This window comes from Hemibagrus wyckioides, linkage group LG22 (assembly GCF_019097595.1).
Source record: "Hemibagrus wyckioides isolate EC202008001 linkage group LG22, SWU_Hwy_1.0, whole genome shotgun sequence".
Classification (NCBI taxonomy): domain Eukaryota; kingdom Metazoa; phylum Chordata; class Actinopteri; order Siluriformes; family Bagridae; genus Hemibagrus; species Hemibagrus wyckioides.
In genome coordinates, this window is record NC_080731.1 from 6,871,314 (window position 1) to 6,890,733 (window position 19,420).

Below are 19,420 nucleotides of genomic sequence, written 5' to 3' on the forward strand. Positions count from 1 at the left end.
ACAAATTAATTATTTTATCAATATAAGTCGGATATAAAATGAGTAAGGACTCTGCTGGCTTTCAGAGTCAGATGTGTGTTTTTCCCTCTGTTGGATAACCTTACACAGAATTTTAGAGGTTGAAGATAAACACCTTCAAATTTTAGATGCTTATGATCAAGCATTTAGAGCATCTCAGGGAGCAGAAATGGGTTCGATATCAACATTAACTTTGAAGAGGAAAAAACTAAACATTTTTGGTGTTTTTGTAATTGTTCGATTAATATACTGCCCCTAGCAGGCTAGGTAAAAACAGAAATACTTGGAAAAACTATAAATTCTTCCTTTTCATATGTGCCATTAATCACTACTGTGGAGTGTCACATGACAAAGACATTCAGTGCTGAACATGGAAACAACCAAACGGGCAGAAATTCATTTTTTGGACTAGAGTTAAGTTTCAAGGTGGAATTTTCCTTTAACATTATTGTTAAAAGTTAATTTATAACACTGGTCAGCATATTTTGTGAGCATGTCTCATCACGTAATGATCGACAGCAGCGTCTGCCAGACAACTTTAACAACCTGACACAGTGTTGAAAACGAGAGTAAGGATGTCAAAGTATAATCAATCACATTTATCGTTTCATCATTTAATAGCCATTTTTAGGTGAAATATGCACAATAAAATGTATCATAATAATGTAACTAGCACTTCTAACACTTTGATTTGCACAGAATGTGATAGATAATTGTTTATGAAGCTGCTTTTACGATCCTGTGTCACACCTGTACTGGAGCCGGTCCTCGTTGGCGAAGGGGATGAAGTTTCCTCTGGGCTGGGTGTAGTTATGATACTGAGACGGTGACAGAATGAGCGGAGGCAGATCTCCTGCAGGGCCAAAACACACTTCGTAACAGTGTTTCAAATGCAGCGTTCAGCAGGAATAAGAAGAATAAGAATCCACCTATTGATTCGAGCAAGTGACAAGCTCCTTAATACATTCTGTCACTTCAGCAAATCGATATTTAAAGTTAACAGATGTGTGGAGTGCTCTCTTAAAGATAACTACTAAATTTAGTGTATCGAGCGTATTGTAGTTTCTCCATCCTGCTCGGTCTTACCTATCTCAGGCACAGAGAGAGCGACGGTCATTGCCACACAAACGAAGAAGGCTGGCAGTAGGATCTGCGAGAACAGGACCTTGGTGTTCCTCTTGGCACAGTGGAACCTCTTAACGATGAGGCCGTGGAATTGGCGAAGACGCAGCCACCAGCCCTCCAGCTTAAAGCTGCCCTGGCCCTCCAGCACATGCAGCTCAGGGGAGCTCGGCTCCTCTTCATCTGGGGAAAAACGATTTTAAAAAATTTAAAAATCCATGATGTGCACTGATTATCAACAACTTGTTCAAGTGCCGTATTTTCACCTAAAAGAAAACAATGTGAGACAACATGATTAACCTCAACAGGCCCAGACATGCCTCAAAAATCAAAGCATCCTGTGGAGAAACCATGTCAGAAACCGAAACCTTTTACAAATAACATCTTCTACATAACTTGAATGAAACCTTGTGCAAACAAAATTGATGTTCATTTGGGTTTCATCTGAGTTTTGAAGTTTCTTCCCTCCTCCCAAAAACATGCAGATGTCTGCTAGAGTCTAAATACGTGTGTACATAATGCACTACATGTCCCATCCAAGGTGTCCCATCCTATGTGTATAGTATAGGCTCTGATTATACAGGATGAATACATACAAAGCTTGCTAGAAAACTGGATAGCTAGTTCACAGATTAAGTGATTAGTGAATAGATTAAAGGAAATCCAGTCATTATTTCTATGTTAATCCACTTTGTCCGTAATGAATTACCGCAGCCACAGCAGACAAACAGCAGCTCTTAACAATTCCCAAAATCCTCATACAATGTATTGCCCCTTTTAAATACAGAGACAACTGTCCTATTAGTTAAATCTTTAGACAATCTTGGGACACTGTGAACCTGCATAAAAATATGAGTATAATATAATTATTAGAATATTCCTACCTCTGAGACTGGCTGAGTCCAGGTCCTGGGGATTATTAAACAGTGGGTAATATTCACCGTAGAAGTCAGAGTACGGTCCTCCCTCATCACCTCTCACTGAGCCCACGGAGGAGTTTGAGTGCAGCGAGGCCTGACTGGAGCTCAGCCTCGAACTCATCACCATGTTGCTCATCTCCACTTCAGGCCGGGTCACGGCACCAAGCGGAGCGCCATCACACTGCTGCGCTGCCAGAAGGGAGGAAGACTTCCCCACTGACGCCCCGCCTGGGGAGCTCTTCATGTCTGTAAAAGAAAAAAAGGAAAGAGAAAGAGATCAGAAGATTTATTATGTGTATGATGGCAAGACAGACTTAAGACTTGGTGCGGTCAACCAAATCAATGTTAGATGTGTTGTGTATTCAGAGATGCTTTTCTGTTCACCACAGTTGTAAAGAGTGATTATTAGAGTTACTCTGTTAAAGCTCTTCCTGGCAGCTCAAACCAGTCTGGCCATTTTCCTCTGACCGCTCTCATCAACAAGATGTTTCCACCAATGAATGCCACTGGATATTTTTTATTGGTTTTTTTGCACCATTCACTGTCAACTCTAAGGACTGTTGTGCACAGGCGATCAGCAATTTCTGAAATACTCAATTCAGCCTATTTGGTTCAAACAACCATGTCCTGAATTCTCTCCATTTTGATGTTTGATGCAAACATGAACTGAATCTCTTATTCTTGATCTGCATGATTTTCTACTGTCACTTGATTGGCAGCTTGGATATTTGCATAGTGTGCATGTGAACAGGATCTTCCTAATAAAGTGGCAGGTGAGTTCTTAGTGTCTCACCTGCGTCACTATTCTCAAGTGACAGGTCTTCCTCTGAGACTTTTAGAAAGACCTCCTCCAGTGTGGTGTCCATCACACCAAAGCTGGTGAGAGCCAGACTGTCCAAACTCTGCTCCAGAGCCTGGCAGAAGGAAACTCAGGGTTAATTTGGTTGAGTACTGATCATATACCAAAGATAATGGTTAAAACAGAGCTGTTTACCTGAAACAGCCTCTCGAAGCAGCCCTTCCTGACAGCCTCAGATGGCAGGATGTAGGACAGCTCGGTGTTGGAGTCGGACACCAGCAGGCAGGAGGCGACATACTGTCGGATAAACTGAGTGACTCTGGTCTCTGAGCACAGAGACAGGGATGACGGGGGCATACTCGACTGATCTGTGAACAAAGAAAAACAAGGTGAAAGGTTAAGCTGAAAGAAAGAATGTATATTTACTTGCAAGTTGATTCATGAACACACAATACTAAGACCTGTCTAATGCACTTAGACACACTCTGCTTATCATTAGTATATATTTATACAATATATAGCTATTTAGTAGGTGCATCCTAAACACTGTCAGAATAGGGTACAGCTCAAGATGAAACAAAGTCTCTGAAAACACTTCAGATGCAAGAGATGTCAAAGTAACAGACAGCTGAGGAGACACACAATTCTCACCTGCAGGATTGGAGTCGCTTTGCTTCTTTACAAGTGTGAGCTTATATCCGTCTCCGTATGTGCTCTTGAGGAAGAGAGGTGAGCCGCAGCACTTGAGCTTCCCGTGGGAGATGATGGCGATGCGATCACCTAGAAGGTCAGCCTCGTCCATGTGGTGTGTGGAGAGGAGGATGGTCCGGCCTGCACACACACACACACACACACACACAAACACACACAGTTGAATAAACCCATACACATATACATACACTATATTGCCAAAAGTATTCGCTCACCTGCCTTGACTCGCATATGAACTTAAGTGACATCCCATTCTTAATCCATAGGGTTCAATATGACGTCGGTCCACCCTTTGCAGCTATAACAGCTTCAACTCTTCTGGGAAGGCTGTCCACAAGGTTTAGGAGTGTGTTTATGGGAATTTTTGACCATTCTTCCAGAAGCGCATTTGTGAGGTCACACACTGATGTTGGACGAGAAGGTCTGGCTCTCAGTCTCCGCTCTAATTCATCCCAAAGGTGTTCTATCGGGTTGAGGTCAGGACTCTGTGCAGGCCAGTCAAGTTCCTCCACACCAGACTCTGTCATCCATGTCTTTATGGACCTTGCTTTGTGCACTGGTGCACAGTCATGTTGGAAGAGGAAGGGGCCAGCTCCAAACTGTTCCCACAAAGTTGGGAGCATGGAATTGACCAAAATGTCTTGGTATGCTGAAGCATTCAGAGTTCCTTTCACTGGAACTAAGGGGCCAAGCCCAGCTCCTGAAAAACAACCCCACACCATAATCCACCCTCCACCAAACTTTACACTTGGCACAATGCAGTCAGATAAGTACCGTTCTCCTGGCAACCGCCAAACCCAGACTCGTCCATCAGATTGCCAGATGGAGAAGCACGATTCGTCACTCCAGAGAACGCGTCTCCACTGCTCTAGAGTCCAGTGGCGGCGTGCTTTACACCACTGCATCCGACGCTTTGCATTGCACTTGGTGATGTATGGCTTGGATGCAGCTGCTCGGCCATGGAAACCCATTCCATGAAGCTCTCTGCGCACTGTTCTTGAGCTAATCTGAAGGCCACATGAAGTTTGGAGGTCTGTAGCGATTGACCCTGCAGAAAGTTGGTGACCTCTTCGCACTATGCGCCTCAGCATCCGCTGACCCCGCTCCATCAGTTGACGTGGCCTACCACTTCGTGGCTGAGTTGCTGTCGTTCCCAAACACTTCCACGTTCTTATAATACAGCTGACAGTTGACTGTGGAATATTTAGGAGCGAGGAAATTTCACGACTGGATTTGTTGCACAGGTGGCATCCTATCACAGTTCCACGCTGGAATTCACTGAGCTCCTGAGAGCGACCCATTCTTTCACAAATGTTTGTAAAAACAGTCTGCATGCCTAGGTGCTTGATTTTATATACCTGTGGCCATGGAAGTGATTGGAATACCTGATTCTGATTATTTGGATGGGTGAGAGAATACTTTTGGCAATATAGTGTACGTGCACACACAGACACACACACAGATAGATAGATAACCTTTACATACACACATGCACACACTTAGATAAACCCGTACACACACACTTACACATGCATGCACAGTCAGATAAACCCATACACACACGCACACACACACACACACACACAGATAGATAGATAACCTTTACACACACACACACACACACACACTTAGTTAGATAAACCTGTACACACATACTTACACATGCATGCACAGTCAGATAAACCCATACACACACACACACGCACACAAAAATAAACCCATACACACACATACGCACACAGACACATTCACATGCTCAGTTAGATAAACTCTTGCACACATGCACACACACACAGAAACAAACACACACATTTAGATAAACCCATACACACACATACACACACTCTCACACAGATATACATTCTTAGATAAACTCTTGCGCAAACACACACACACACACTTTTCTATCACAGCACAACCCCATTGGTTTATTCAATACTTTATTACATCCTGCAGGTTAAATACCTATTTTAAGATTTTACTAAAGTTTAATGAAAGTTTCTGTCTTTTTAAAATAAACTCATTTGTATATCAGAAACCCAAATCAATAATGGGTTCATATCTGATTTGTCGGTTTAATAAATATGGGAGTCAGAAATAGTTCTTTCTGTATTCACTTCCTTTATGCATTTCTTATAATAAACATTCAATAAAGCTCTCTTTGCCTGTTATATATCCGGCAAAGCTGACAGCTGACTGCACAAAGCCTGAGAACTGCTCATTAAAAAAGCTATAATATACACCTGTCACATTTCTTCCATGTCTTAATTACAGCTTCCACCTGTGCAAAAATACTGCGTGCGCCATCAGCAAGATCTCTAAGCTAGCAGAGAGTGTTTGTAAATCTCCATAAATTCTAATAACTGAGATAAAGCTGGTGAAGATCAGAGTGAAATCCAATGCTGAATACTATGCAGAATTAAACCTTCATTCTAACCTTGTTTATATTTGAGAATGAGGTCCCATATGGCACGGCGGGCATAGGGGTCGACTCCAGCTGTGGGCTCATCCAGGATTACAGCCCGAGAACCGCCCACAAACGCTATAGCTACTGAAAGCTTCCTCTTCATGCCTCCTGAAAGCGTCTGCACCAGGCAGTGGCGTTTATTAGACAACTCCAGATCCTCAATCATCCTGTACGAGGAAGACAGGAAATAATCATGAACATCAGTGATGCAACACAAATATCATGCAGCGGGACAATGAAACTGTCATGATCTCATCCTCCCTACTTTGCATCAAGGTTCCCATGGCAACAGCAGCATGTGCTCTTGTTTTTCTAGTCTTTGCCTTTGTCCTGTCACTGATTCATTTCATTATTAAATGTATCTGTTTCTAGGTTCCATTCAGTACTTTCAGTCTATTTTATCTGTGGGTTTCGTTCAAATCTTTTTGCTTTCTTAGTTACAGATAGAAATTTTTTCATTTGTCCATACGTGGGGTTGTGAGAAGCTTGGAACCTAGGGCACAAGGCACGGGACACCCTGGACAGGGCACAATCAGACACTATGGACAATTTAGAGATGCCCAAAAGCTTACAATACATGTCATTAGACTTGAGGAGGAGGAGGAAACCGGAGAACCCAGAGGAAACCCCTGCAGCACAAGAAAAAACATGCAAACAAGGCGGAGCCAGGAATCAAAACCCCCAACCCCAGAGGTGTGAAGCAAACGTGCCAACAATCAAGCATAAAAATAGTATTATATACACCAAATTTTGGAAAAAAGACTGTTAATATGAACCACATCTCACAAAATTTCCCCATGTAAACACATCTGCATTAAAATGTATAAAAGTGGACAATCTAAGACATTGCTAGATGTTTCCTTAAAAGGCTTCCTTAAAAATAGGAATCAGGAATTCAGAAATCATTACAGATGAATTTAGAATTTGTTCCTATAGGTTAATTATTACAAGATAATATTTTAACCACTGACATGTGAGCTAGCTAGTAAATATTGTTAATGCTGTTGTTGTTGTTATTCTTTCGGCTGCTCCGTGGGATTGCCACAGAAGATCATTTAATCCACATGTTTCGATTTCGCACAGGTTTTACATCAGATGCCCTTCCTGACGCAACCCCTCCCGTTTAATCCGGGCTTAGGACTGGCACTGAGAGTTAACTCTTCAGTAGCTGGGTTAGCATCCTGCCTGGGAATCGAACCCAGGCCGTGACAATGAGAGTGCGGTATCCTGCCGCTGGACCACCAGGAGGCAGCTAATTAATATTGTTAATATTATTAGAAAATTATAATAGTTAGGGAATTGACTTGGGAAGAAGGGGGGACTCACTTATCCATCTCTTTTCGGATATCCTCTTCAGCCATGCCCTTCAGGCGTGAGTAGAACCACAGGTGCTCCTCAACAGTCAGCTTGTCGAAGAGGACATTATGCTGCGGGCACATACCCAGGTTCTGTCGGATGCGCTCCATCTCCGTGCGAATGTCGTGGCCGTATATAGTGGCTGAGCCCGAGGTGGGGGGGAACAGTCCCGTAAGGATCGACCTGGAGATCAAAAATACATCAATGACAGTTTGGTTGATCCTCAAGGATTGCTGGTTCAAGCTTTCTGAAGCAGTTACTCCAAAAAGGGATAAATGGAACCGTATTTTTGGTTCTTGTCTCTGCCTTCATCAATAGACATTATTGTCTAAATCTTCTTCTAGCAAATTCTGTGAACATTAAATGCTCAGCATTTGAATGTAGTAGGGAAATCTCTACATCTGCCAACATTTCTATATAAAGCGATTTAGATTTGATTTGATTGATCTTCTTGCAGAACTTATTGATTATTAAGATTTATTTCCTTCCTAAGATGTCCTGAGGCTTAAAGGTGAAATATTTACTTTTTATGCTCTATTTAATGGCTATAGTTTGATGATTACTCTACTGTAGCTAGCTAAATTAATATACAGGAGACATCTATTAAACTTTTCTATTAATCCCCTTAAATTATCTAGATCCAGATAATCTATTACAGTTTCCATTTATCTGTTAAATGTTCCTTCTTTAGACTTCCTAAGAGGGCTATTACAGCAGAATTAAAAGCTATCGATGTAGAATCCATTCTTCAGTCTTTGTTCAAACAAAACAGATCTAATTTGCTGTCACCATTTCCTCAACACCTTGCTATTGTGTCATGCCCTAAACTGCTGACCCAATGACAAAAGTCTGATCTGTAATGAGCACCTAACTCTAAAAAGAAATGGAAGTCTCATTTTTAGTCTTAGAGAGCAAAAGCTCATACAGTAGTGATGCAGATGGCTGGCATCATGGCCAGTTTGACACACACCCCCACAGACACACATTTCTCATTCTCACATAGTGGTGGTCTTGCCGGCTCCATTGTGTCCCAGGAAGGAGACAACCTGGTTTTCATGCAGATTTAAGCTCAGCTTGTTTAGAGCCAGCTTGCTGCCCGTCTTGTAGACTTTAGTGAGCTTGTCTATGCAAACTACCAGAGGTAAGTGACTAGGTTCCTCTTCTATTCCACGGGTTTCCTCTGTGGGTATCATACAGATATAAAACTTAGAATCACAAAATCTGTGTTATGTAGTCGTCAATCAGGCACAGCTCTATAATCTGAAATCAGCAACAACAGCAGTACCTGAGCGTCTGTGCTCCATGGCGCAGGCCTGATCCTCCTCCATCACGCTGAGCCTGGCACTGCTGCCCCAAGGCCACTCCCAGGTCTCAATCCGACCACTGCCCAACCAATAGGATTTCTGCAGAGGGAAGTACCAAGGGCGAGGCAAACCATACATTCCTGCAGAATGAAAAGAGAATCATAGAAACTGAGACAGATCCAGTATATATCTCAGAGACCAGTGAATGAGTGAAACCAGCAAGTGGAAGGTCAACAACTGCCAGTGAAAACTAGATTAAGATAAAAATGCTTTCTTGTATGCAGATATAAGTAAAGCATTGGGGTCCTGGTCACTAGACAGGCACTTTAACCAACTAAACTTGATCCAAATGCAGAGATATTCCGATAAGAAAACAAATGTATGTAGACGTAGCAAAAAAAATCAACTCAATAATAGCTGTGTTGGGGTTCACCTGGATGCACGGCCTCGATGTACCAGGTGAGCACACCGTACACAGTTGCGTCGATAATCAGCATGACGATAGACAACAGCAGGTTAAAATCATCGCCCTCTACCGGTGACTGGTTGATGGTGCGCCACTGGATGCCCACACCGGCCACCTCGTACAAAGCAAAGTACTTTGAGCCGAGTCCAAAAGCAGTGGTGGACATCAGAGACTGCAGGAAGAGAGGAAGTCACATAAGAACACGGGGACAGATGGCAACTCGTCTACTAGATTCTACTGCCAGATTCAAAAGGCATTTCATATATGTTTGAGATGAGCTTGTGGATGTTTCGTACCGCAATACACTTCTCAAAGGCTGTGATCTTGTCATGGGCCACCTCTTCTCTGATGGCTACATACATGTAGGGAACGTAACTCAAGAAATAGATAATTCCGCCGCAAGCTGAAGCCAGTTTGGCTTTGGAGTAGATCACTGACACAAGAAAGCTAGGAGACAGAAAAGAGCAGAGATCATTCAACAGAACAAACTACTCTTCCATATTCCCATACCTCCTGGGGGCATGATGTCATAAAGTGAAATTTCTTTGCTTAGTTAAAGGTATAGTCAGTTGATAATGGCAGAAGTTAGCAAAAGCTAGTCAAAATGTAAATAAATGCTGTTCCGCCTCTCATCCAACAACGTAATGTTAGTAAAAGAGGTGGAGCTTTGCAAAGAAAGACAGCTCCTTGAGCCGATCGGTTTGTTAGTTTTTCAGTTTTCCATTTCTCCCATTCCTCGGACCAAACAAGAGAAGAAACTAATATCAAAATAATTACTGCCTCCACCTATAACTATAAGTCCCAGCTTGGTAATAGATGGAAAAAAAAAAGATGAAACATCATGATGTGGTCAGCTTCAGCATGATACATTACCAGAACATGATGGTGGCGATGGCGTATATAGTGAGGAAGAGCCAGATGATAAAGGGGTCGCTGTGGAGGAGGACTCGGCCGTACTTTAATATGGCTGTCAGTGCTGTTACTGATATAGAAAGCTGCACAAATCCTGTGATGAACCAGGCCACCCAGTGCACAGCATTATTTAAGCCCATCATCTTCATTACCTGAGAGGAATCATCATCATCATCATCATCATCATAATTAATGTAGAGTAAATAAATCAAAATCCTATACCAAAAAAAAAGAAAAAACAAACAATCTACAATGAAATATCTTTGTAGGTTGACGTAAGAATATAGAGGTTAAAGATGTTGTGAAGCTGCGTAAAGCTCAACCTCTCTCCAGATCCTAGTAACACTGCTTTTCTCCCACATATGCAGTTACACACCTAATTGCACATCAAGAAATGTATAAATGTTTAAATTGACTGAATTTGTAGAATTAGCTGTGGAAGTAATTGCTTAGTTGGAGCAAGGAAATGACTTTTAAAATGTTCTTTGTGATCCAGATAGTTGTACACTTAACTACTTCCACTATGGCCAGAAGTACATGGACACTTCACTATCACAACCATATATGCTTGTTTAACATTGGATTTATTCCCCTTTACCTGTTATAATTGCCTCTTTCTCTTCTCTGGAAAGGCTTGCAATAAATTTTGGAGCATTTCTGTGAGGAATTGTGTTCATTCAGAGGTTGGGTGAGAAGACCTGGAGACTTTGCATCCAAAGTGTTTGGGGTTGAGGTCAAAGTTCTCAAGTTCTTCCACTCTATCCTTGAAAGATCATGTCTTCATGACATGAAGCTCACTGTGTGCACAGAGGCATTGTCATGCTGGAACAGGTTAGATCCAGTGAAGGTAAATTTTAATGCCACAGCATACAAAGTCATCCTATACAATTGTGTGCTTCCATCAGTTTGTTGGCACACCACATGTGGATGTGCTGGTCCACAAACATTGTAGAAAAGATGTTTAGACTTAGCCAATGTTGTATAATTTATTTTTCAACCTTAAATATTCACTGTATTCTACGTCGGACCACACTGATGGTTTATTTAAGATGATACCACCTTTCAAAGTTCCTATACTAGATTGTAGTGCATAGTGTGTAGTATGTCATTTAGGAGTAGAAAAATAGCTCAGAATCATTTTTCAGGCAATTCAAATCTTTCAATTTCCATCTAATCTGAAAGGTCACACCCAATGTTCACTCATCTTTCCAGTTACTCAGTGCATATATTCTTCCATGGCATTTAAACTGTATCATTGATAGACAGCATGTGGGTAGCTGAGATGAGATGACCTCAGCATGTGCAGCAGTGTTTTTGCGATTGTGGTTTTCAACTGTATTTGTGAGCATGGAGCAGGAAGTGCACATTCTGAGAAACTGTGATGAGACATGCGCACACTTCCTTTCCCCTCACTTGGGTCATGTAGACTTTGGGATTGGAAATTGGTCTTCCGCTCTATGACCACTAGGATTAGTTTTAATAACATATTATACAAACGGCCTTTCTGACCTCTTTGAGACGATGCTCCTTCTCAGCGACTATGTGTTGGATCATCATGGCCACCGAATAAACCCAGGAGATCACCATGCACAGAGGCATCATGTGCTCAATCACAAACAGGAAACTGCAAACATAAGCAGCAGAGAAAATTCATTTTGCCATACAATGCCAAAATTCCAAGTCTGTAATTTCTCTAACAAGCGTCAGCACCATCAACACGTTCAACTTCACACTTTCACATCCCATTTTCAGACGCCGTTTTCACCATCACTCTGCTCGGATTTCTCTAATGATGACTGAAGTGAGAAAATACTGAGGAAGATGAAAATGAGGACAGACTCACTCGTCTCTGGTGTAGCATGGGTAGGGGAACATCTGCACGTAATTTCCGGGTTCCACAACATCATGTCCAACAAATGTGTTAATGATTGCTCTCTCCATCATATCTAAGACAAGGCAACACACCAGAGTTATTCTTATGTCAAGGGAATAAAACATCCAACCTCCAACATGTATTGATGCAAAAATCAAATGTTTAGGGATGTGTTTATGTGCAACTTGCATTCTATAATTACAGGAAACCTTTTTATGGTTCCTTAACACTTTTTAAATGGCTCTAACATTCTAGCTAAGAGTTGGTTCTCCTTAATCAGGCTAAAATCTTTACAGAGGAAATGTTGAAACATTCAATAAATGTTGCCCAAGAGGGACTAACCACAAAATATTAGACACTCTTAGAAAGCGGTCTCTCTGGGAGAAACCCTTAAATGATTTAGCTACCAAAAAGATAAAAAATTTTAAAAAAAATAAATAAATAAAGTATAGTATAGTATATAACTAATAATAAATTTAAAAAAACAATAACAATAATAAGTGAACTGTGTTTAGATTTCATTTAAAAAAATGTTTTAGAAAATATTTCTAAAGTTAGAAATAAAAACAATTTTGTGACCACAATATGCCCTTAAATCTAAAAAAAAATATATATATATTATTAATTAATTACTGCACAAACTTTAAGGAAAAAAAAGAATGAGCTATGACTAAAACAGGTTTGATGGGATGAAATACAGAAATATATGTAAATAAATGGCATGTATTTGCCTCGTATGAGTAAAGCATAACATTAATGCGTGTTAAAATAATATGGAAACACAAAGGCTTTTCGGGTGGCTAAAAATTTATATTTATCCAAAGAATCTGTACGATATGAAACGTCACAGTTTTTTTCGACATGGAATAATTCATTGAATTTGCGGATAGAAAATCTCCCTCTCTCAGTGGGCAGTGTTGTGAGCTCTGTGTTTGTTTATGTTTTCACATTAGTATCGTCTCCGCCCCGTCATATCATCGGTTTCTTATGCTATTGTGTTCACCTGTTTAGCGTTTAGTTTGGAATACCCCTATGTGCTTCTCCTTGCGGTGTCTTGCCGGTCGTATCGTGTTTCGCTGTATCCAAGCTGTTTTTCTTGTTCCGTGTTCCTGTATTACTGTGTATGATCATGGATATTCCCACGTCTATCTCTTACTGTTTGTGTTTTAACTCTCTCTCTGGAATAGTTTTCACAGCTCTATCATACCTCATCTAATCTCACGTTACCTCTCATTTCTGTATAAACATCACTGAATAACTGGATGGTTTAAGATGAGTTAGAACAGGTTTTGTCCAATTCTTGATTCATGCGAAGATGAAGATTTTTGCGAAATTATCCCTTTAAACCACCACACTGGGTGCAGTGATGTAAAATGATAAGCTTTTGTTTTTGGCTCCTGCACGAAATAAAAGAATATGATGCAGTGTTAAAAGCAGCTGAGGCAACACTTTCCACCTGCAAATTCACTGGTGTTCCAAGTTTAACTTAACCAGGTAAGCAGTTTACCAGGACACACTCCATTCTGAACAAGTCTGCTCCTCCATGGGCATTACCTGAGCAGATGATTTATTGCTCTACTTATGGTTTTGTACAGTATTTTGCTTCAGTACAAATTGCAGAAACAATGTGAAAAGTCTGCAAAAAAAAAATATATTCATTCTTTTGCCAATAAAATCACCGAGCTTAAAATGTCTTCATCAGCAACAAAAAGCATGAGTTATAGAAAAGGCATTTGCTTGAGATGTAGGTGTATGGTATCATAGTTTAAACTCTATACCTTGGATCCAGACAAAGCCGTAGAGGAAGTAGAACTTGCCGCCGGTGTTGGGTCCCGGGCGCCAGTAAGCTCGTCGGATCTCGTTAGTTTTCTCCGTGAAGCTGGAGTTCTGCCTGATCTTATACTGTACATGAGGAGGCAAGGAGCCGTCCTTATTGGTCTGGAAAATAACACCTAAAAGACGAGAAGTCACACATGTAGTCACTAGAACATGCTGTTACACTCACACTCACACTAATGCAGCTTGCAGTACAGTCTTGGGAAGAGAAGAAGATTTGGATGAGAAAAACCTTTCACTCACTGGCAAATACAGAGACGTTATCATGGTAGGCTTGGTTCAGAGTGTAGTTTACGATGCTCTCCTCATCCGGGAAGCCTTTGAATATATCCACACTCACCTAAACCATAAACCATAAACAATAAAAAAAATTCTTATATAAAGTAATGTTGTCCCATGAAAAACGCTAATAAAAGTAAACGGATAAAACATTCAAGAGTGAAGAGATATTCAGGATTATGTAAGGAATAAAAAACAACAGTGTGTGCTGTAATAGCGAAGCAATCAGTCACAGGTTGGCGTGATTGATTAATGTTCAGTAACAGCACCCTGAATGTTTTATTTCTCTTACAGACTTGCAATTTTCTATCAATTACGGCATTATGTTTTAATGGGTGGATCATTTAGGAAACAAGTTGGATCCTCGGCGTAATGTAAGACGTAGGTAAGAAGAGAAGGTTGAGTAAGACCTTTGACATGAACTGGGTCCAGCCGCAGGCAGCATTGTCGATGGTGTCGAGCTGCTCTAGCAGCGTGCTGATGTTCGGCAGGGTGAAATTCTCCTGCATCAGACGTTCTAACAGCTCACTGTCTGAGGCGTTTAGCAGCTCCGGGTGCCTCCGCAGGTCTGAGGTCAGCTATGGAGACAAATCACATTATAGCTGTCACATGGAACACAGGGACAGAGACAGGCTGAGAGGACTCAAGTGCAAGTGGGCAAAGCCAAGTTTAGAAAACAGGCTAGAAAACTCGGCTTGCTAAGCACAGAACAATGGCTTGGTACAGTCACCAACAAAGACACAAAATTAAAACATTGTAAACCCACAAGTGTTTAAATGCTGACATAAAATAAAACTTGAAAGAAAATGAAAACAAGTGAGCTTGAAACATGAGGGAAACAGGCAATAAAAAACAGGGACAAAGACAGGACATAGATAAAAACAAAAGCCCAGAGATACATAAACCAAAAAAATAGAAACAGAACTCAGGTGGCTGCAGGTTGCTGCGCATGCTGCGTAGCTCAGCTCACAGTGCAAAATGGAGATTTGCGACATTAGCATAATAATTCATAAGGTAATTCTTTTATACAACAATGTTCCTAAACCATAGATGGCTCTACTTCATAGAATGCTTACAGGTAAACAAAGGCATGCAAAAACTGACAACTTCCCAGTGATTCCAACTGGCTAGTACCACGGTTTGTAATGACGAAAGTGCTAGTCCTGTTGCCAGTTAATCTGGAAATACTTAACTTATCCCAATAACAAAATTTTCTGACCCGGACCCTTCCTCCCATTTTATCCAGACTTGGCACTGACACTGAGGGTTAACCCCTTAGTGGCTGGATTGGTTCCCTGACCGGGAATCAAACCCAGGCCGCAGCACTGACAATGCATGATCCTGCCGCTGGGCCACCAGGGACACGACTGAAGCAGCGCAAGTAATTTGCATTAAAACAATACTTAATAAATCACTATATTCAATACTTGGCTTGAAAATGATTCTTGGGGGTAGAAAAGCAAAATTAATATTGCACCAATGATATCAATGTTCTGAGATAAAGATGACTAATTAACTTACTTTGGAGGGTAAAATATGCTCTCAACAAGAGAATTACAGCTTGTAAAAATCTCCACGGTCATTATTTTTATGCCTATTGTTAACACCCACATCTCATTATGTAATGGTTCAGCTCGTTAAAAAAAAATATGGAAATGGGACTAGTTTTTAAATAGGTTTGCTCGTCCCACAGGGCATCCAGACTCCAAACTGGCCACACTTAGTATTGATTAAGAAGCAGTTTACAATTGAATTTGTCAAAAGTCAAAAGCTTGCATTTACAAAATGGTCTATTTTTGATTAGAAAATACAGATTTTGTGACAATTCCTCCATCATGGTGCTTTAGATCACTTAGATTTGATGACGGTGTGTTACCTGTTGCAACCATGCCAGGTGATTGTGCAGTTTGCCCTCCTCCAAGAAAGGTCTGAGCTCAGCCGAAATGTTGAGCCATACTTTAGCATAATGAGTCACGTTGCCTACAAAGGCAAATGTCTCATTGGCCTAGAGAACAAAAGTCAAACACCTGAATCATTAACTTGCCCATCTCTCAGACAATAATCAAAAGGAGCCTGGTAGAAACATGCTAAATATCTTTAAACATTAAACGCTTAGCAAAAGGGCAGGATGCACACATTCTCAGATCTGTGAGATTTACTTGCCTTTTGAATGACCTTATCCACCTGTGAGCCTATGGGTGAGTAGAGGATCTTGGGATTTGTAGTCATAAGGTGGACGAGAAGCCCTAAATTCCGCTGCTCTTTGCTGGTAAAGCCGAGCGAGCTCATGTTACCTTGCTTCAAAGCTTCTGGCTCAATAATCCTGGTAAAAAAAGTGTGGATTTAGTGACCTCAGAAGGGGCTCTGCATGTAAAGATGACCAGATAGCCACACTAACACAAACACACCTGTTATTTCCACACAGAATGGGCTGCAGTCCAGCCCATAGCTGCACGAATGCAGAGAACTGTGAGTGAGGATTATCTGCCTGAGTGTCTTTCCCCTCAGCAGGGTTTTCAGTGGTGTTGGTACCCCAGGTGGTGGTGTTGGAGTTCCAGGTGGCATTGTTAGCAGAAAAAGAAGTCTGGTGTCCTGCACATGCACCTTTGGGCAGCAACTTGGCCAGGCCTGAGAGCAGATCCACATCTTTGAGCAGCTTCTCTACCTCAGCCAGGTCTTTCAGCAAAGCACCCAGGTGAGACTGAAATGGCAGAGCTGAAGCATTGGTCTGTTCCAAATTTAACTGTGGGGATGGAGGGACAGGAGAATGATGGTGTTAACTGAAGGAGACAGAGGTATAGTACTTGAGACAGGAAATGACAGACAGACAGATAGACAGATAGACAGATAGATAGATAGATAGATAGATAGATAGATAGATAGATAGATAGATAGATAGATGGGTAAGTGGGTGGAAATAAATGGAAGTTTGAATAGAAGATGGATGAAGGATAGGTATAGGGATGGATGTATATATCGATGGATGGAAGGGTAGGTATAAGGGTTGATTACTGATGGATGGATGGATGGATGGATGGATGGATGGATGGATGGATGAACAGATGGAGGGAAGGGTGGAAGCATGGATGGATAAATAAGTAGATGTGCAGATAAAATCAGAAGGTAATGGGTGGGTCCACTGGTGAATGAGATGAATGTGGGTGAATTAATGCATGTATGAATAAATGACTGGTTGGATGAATAAATTGATGAATGGACAGATAGATGGATGGATGGATGGATGGATGGATGGATAGATGGATTGATGAATTGATGAGGAGGAGACAGTTGTACAGGTAGATTCATAGGTGGATAGATGGGTATGGATGGATTAGACAGACAAACTGTATATGGATTAGTTAATAAATGGATGGATGGATGGAAATGTGTTCATTACTTTTTGTACCTTCTCAATGATTTTCTGTGTGTCAATCTGGTCCTTCAGCTCCTGGCTGATCTGTGCAAAACGCTCTGCCTTCTGCCTCGCCTCTCCTCCGCACACGTTCGCCTGATAGGCTCGTAACAGTGACTGCTGCTTCTCAGGGACTGAAAGTATCGTGTTGAGCTCACTGTCTCTGCCCTCCCCACATGTCAGTGCCTCCAGCACTCCACCAGTCAGCAGAATTCCCTGCGAAAAAGAAGAGTTGATGACAGATAGTTGGCATGAACAGATCTAGTTAACGTGGCAAAACAGGCAGAAAAAGTACAAAAAAAAACCCCCTGAGTGGCCTGGGTATGATGACCCAGCTAATAAGCCACTGGTTTGTCAAGACTGTCAGTATGGTGGAACAGTAATGGTGAAAGCACACACGTTATTGGTGCACATTTTTAAAACATGATCTCATTCATGTATAGCTAATAAAAATACTTACTTGCTGGTAAATTTATCTCAGGAACCTTCTTTATATGTGGTCAACATGCGCATCATTAGTTTAGCCCTGGCCATCACTGTAGGGATTAAAATAAGAGTGCAACATTTATGCCACTCAAGCCAGCTGCATGACTGACCTCTATCTCTTGCAGTCCCTGTGGATCAAATTTGTTAGCTTCCCCTCCTCCTCCTCCAGCGATGCCCAGGGCCTGAGAGAGCAGCTGGAAAAGAGCGTGCTGATCAGCTGCTTTAGTCGGGTCTCTCAGCGCTTTGTGAAGCAAACCCCCTTCCAGACTCTTCCAGCCTCCCAGCAGCTGCTCCTGGAGTCACACAGCATGGATTAGTGGCATAGCAAGGAGTAGATTTGTTCATTTGGAGAGGGTAAAATTCTTGTTACCGAACCATACCGACCATCCAGAAGAGGATTTTGGGGTAAGTATACATCTAATTCATTTACATTTGTATTCATGAGTCATTTTCTGCACCAAGAGAATGTGCTAGTCTAGTGGTTTTGTATGTGTGTGTGTGTGTCAATCACAAAGTACCTCCAGTTGTAAGACTTTTTCTCCAGGGCTGCGAGTACCACGGTGACCTTCAGGCCAGCCTCCACTTCCTGCACTTGCTTTGGGATATGTGCCAAAAATGAGGTTATATACCTGCGCCAAACACACACACACACAATGTGATCTCAGCCTCGTCGTATTGGATACCAAGATTATTTTTTATACTTTTCTGGCCATAACCTTCACAATGCTAAAGGTTGCAATTTGATTGGCTCTCTGCGCTTCTGTTGCTTTTTAGGTAACAACATTTTTACCATAAAATAACACAATTAGTGTTGTGTTAGAGCCAGACTAGAGCTCACAGAGTCATTGATGTGTTTTGTATGAAGCACTTGAGTTGTGGACCACTGGAGTGGTGTGCTTGTCAGAGTGCTACACCGGAGCTGTGGTCTATGCTTGATCATCTGCCGTGTCAGTCAAACCACTTGTGGTGTAAGTAGGCAGTTCCTGACTGTCTTTACTGATGAAACATACCAGACTCTCTAGTCAATCTAGATGTCTGGCTTGTGACACTACACTGTTAATGACATTCAATGACAATTTAAAAAAAAAAAAAAAGGAAAAGGTAAGGAGTGAGAACGTGTACAGACAGCTCCAGAATTATTGGCACCCTTGGTAAAAATGAATATTTTGCTGGAAAATCTGGATGCCTTTGCCAGGACATTATGGTGGGATCATCCAGCTGGACAAAGATCCCAAAACAGATGTTTGAATAAACAGAAAGAAAAAGGTTTTTAATGGTTTAATGACCACAGAATCAAGTTTTTGACATGGCCATTCTAGTCTTCTGACCTGAAAACTGTGGACAGAGCTGAAGAAGAAAATCCATAAGAGAAGACTAAGTACTTTGGAGAATGTGGGGAAATTTTGTATTGGGTGTAGCTCTTTCCTTGGAGAACTCATTAAGCATTACAGAAGAAGCT

General features: G+C 41.5%; 1 protein-coding gene across 2 annotated transcripts in view; it reads right to left on the reverse strand.

Moving 5' to 3' along the window:
• abca2 (ATP-binding cassette, sub-family A (ABC1), member 2) overlaps nucleotides 1–19,420 on the reverse strand; it is a 75,282-nt gene that overhangs the window by 14,954 nt on the left and 40,908 nt on the right. For both annotated transcript variants that reach the window (XM_058375251.1, XM_058375252.1), the window contains 24 exons: nucleotides 18,480–18,590; nucleotides 18,072–18,254; nucleotides 17,470–17,691; nucleotides 16,472–16,806; nucleotides 16,227–16,386; nucleotides 15,940–16,068; nucleotides 14,474–14,641; nucleotides 14,028–14,124; nucleotides 13,727–13,900; nucleotides 11,919–12,021; nucleotides 11,585–11,699; nucleotides 10,037–10,227; nucleotides 9,460–9,610; nucleotides 9,131–9,335; nucleotides 8,679–8,837; nucleotides 8,393–8,573; nucleotides 7,364–7,576; nucleotides 6,008–6,204; nucleotides 3,511–3,690; nucleotides 3,055–3,227; nucleotides 2,854–2,974; nucleotides 2,025–2,306; nucleotides 1,105–1,323; nucleotides 769–871 (listed from right to left, as the gene is read on the reverse strand). In XM_058375251.1, the coding sequence (XP_058231234.1) occupies nucleotides 769–871; nucleotides 1,105–1,323; nucleotides 2,025–2,306; nucleotides 2,854–2,974; nucleotides 3,055–3,227; nucleotides 3,511–3,690; nucleotides 6,008–6,204; nucleotides 7,364–7,576; nucleotides 8,393–8,573; nucleotides 8,679–8,837; nucleotides 9,131–9,335; nucleotides 9,460–9,610; nucleotides 10,037–10,227; nucleotides 11,585–11,699; nucleotides 11,919–12,021; nucleotides 13,727–13,900; nucleotides 14,028–14,124; nucleotides 14,474–14,641; nucleotides 15,940–16,068; nucleotides 16,227–16,386; nucleotides 16,472–16,806; nucleotides 17,470–17,691; nucleotides 18,072–18,254; nucleotides 18,480–18,590 (4,172 nt within the window). The remainder of the gene's footprint in view (nucleotides 1–768; nucleotides 872–1,104; nucleotides 1,324–2,024; nucleotides 2,307–2,853; nucleotides 2,975–3,054; nucleotides 3,228–3,510; nucleotides 3,691–6,007; nucleotides 6,205–7,363; nucleotides 7,577–8,392; nucleotides 8,574–8,678; nucleotides 8,838–9,130; nucleotides 9,336–9,459; nucleotides 9,611–10,036; nucleotides 10,228–11,584; nucleotides 11,700–11,918; nucleotides 12,022–13,726; nucleotides 13,901–14,027; nucleotides 14,125–14,473; nucleotides 14,642–15,939; nucleotides 16,069–16,226; nucleotides 16,387–16,471; nucleotides 16,807–17,469; nucleotides 17,692–18,071; nucleotides 18,255–18,479; nucleotides 18,591–19,420) is intronic.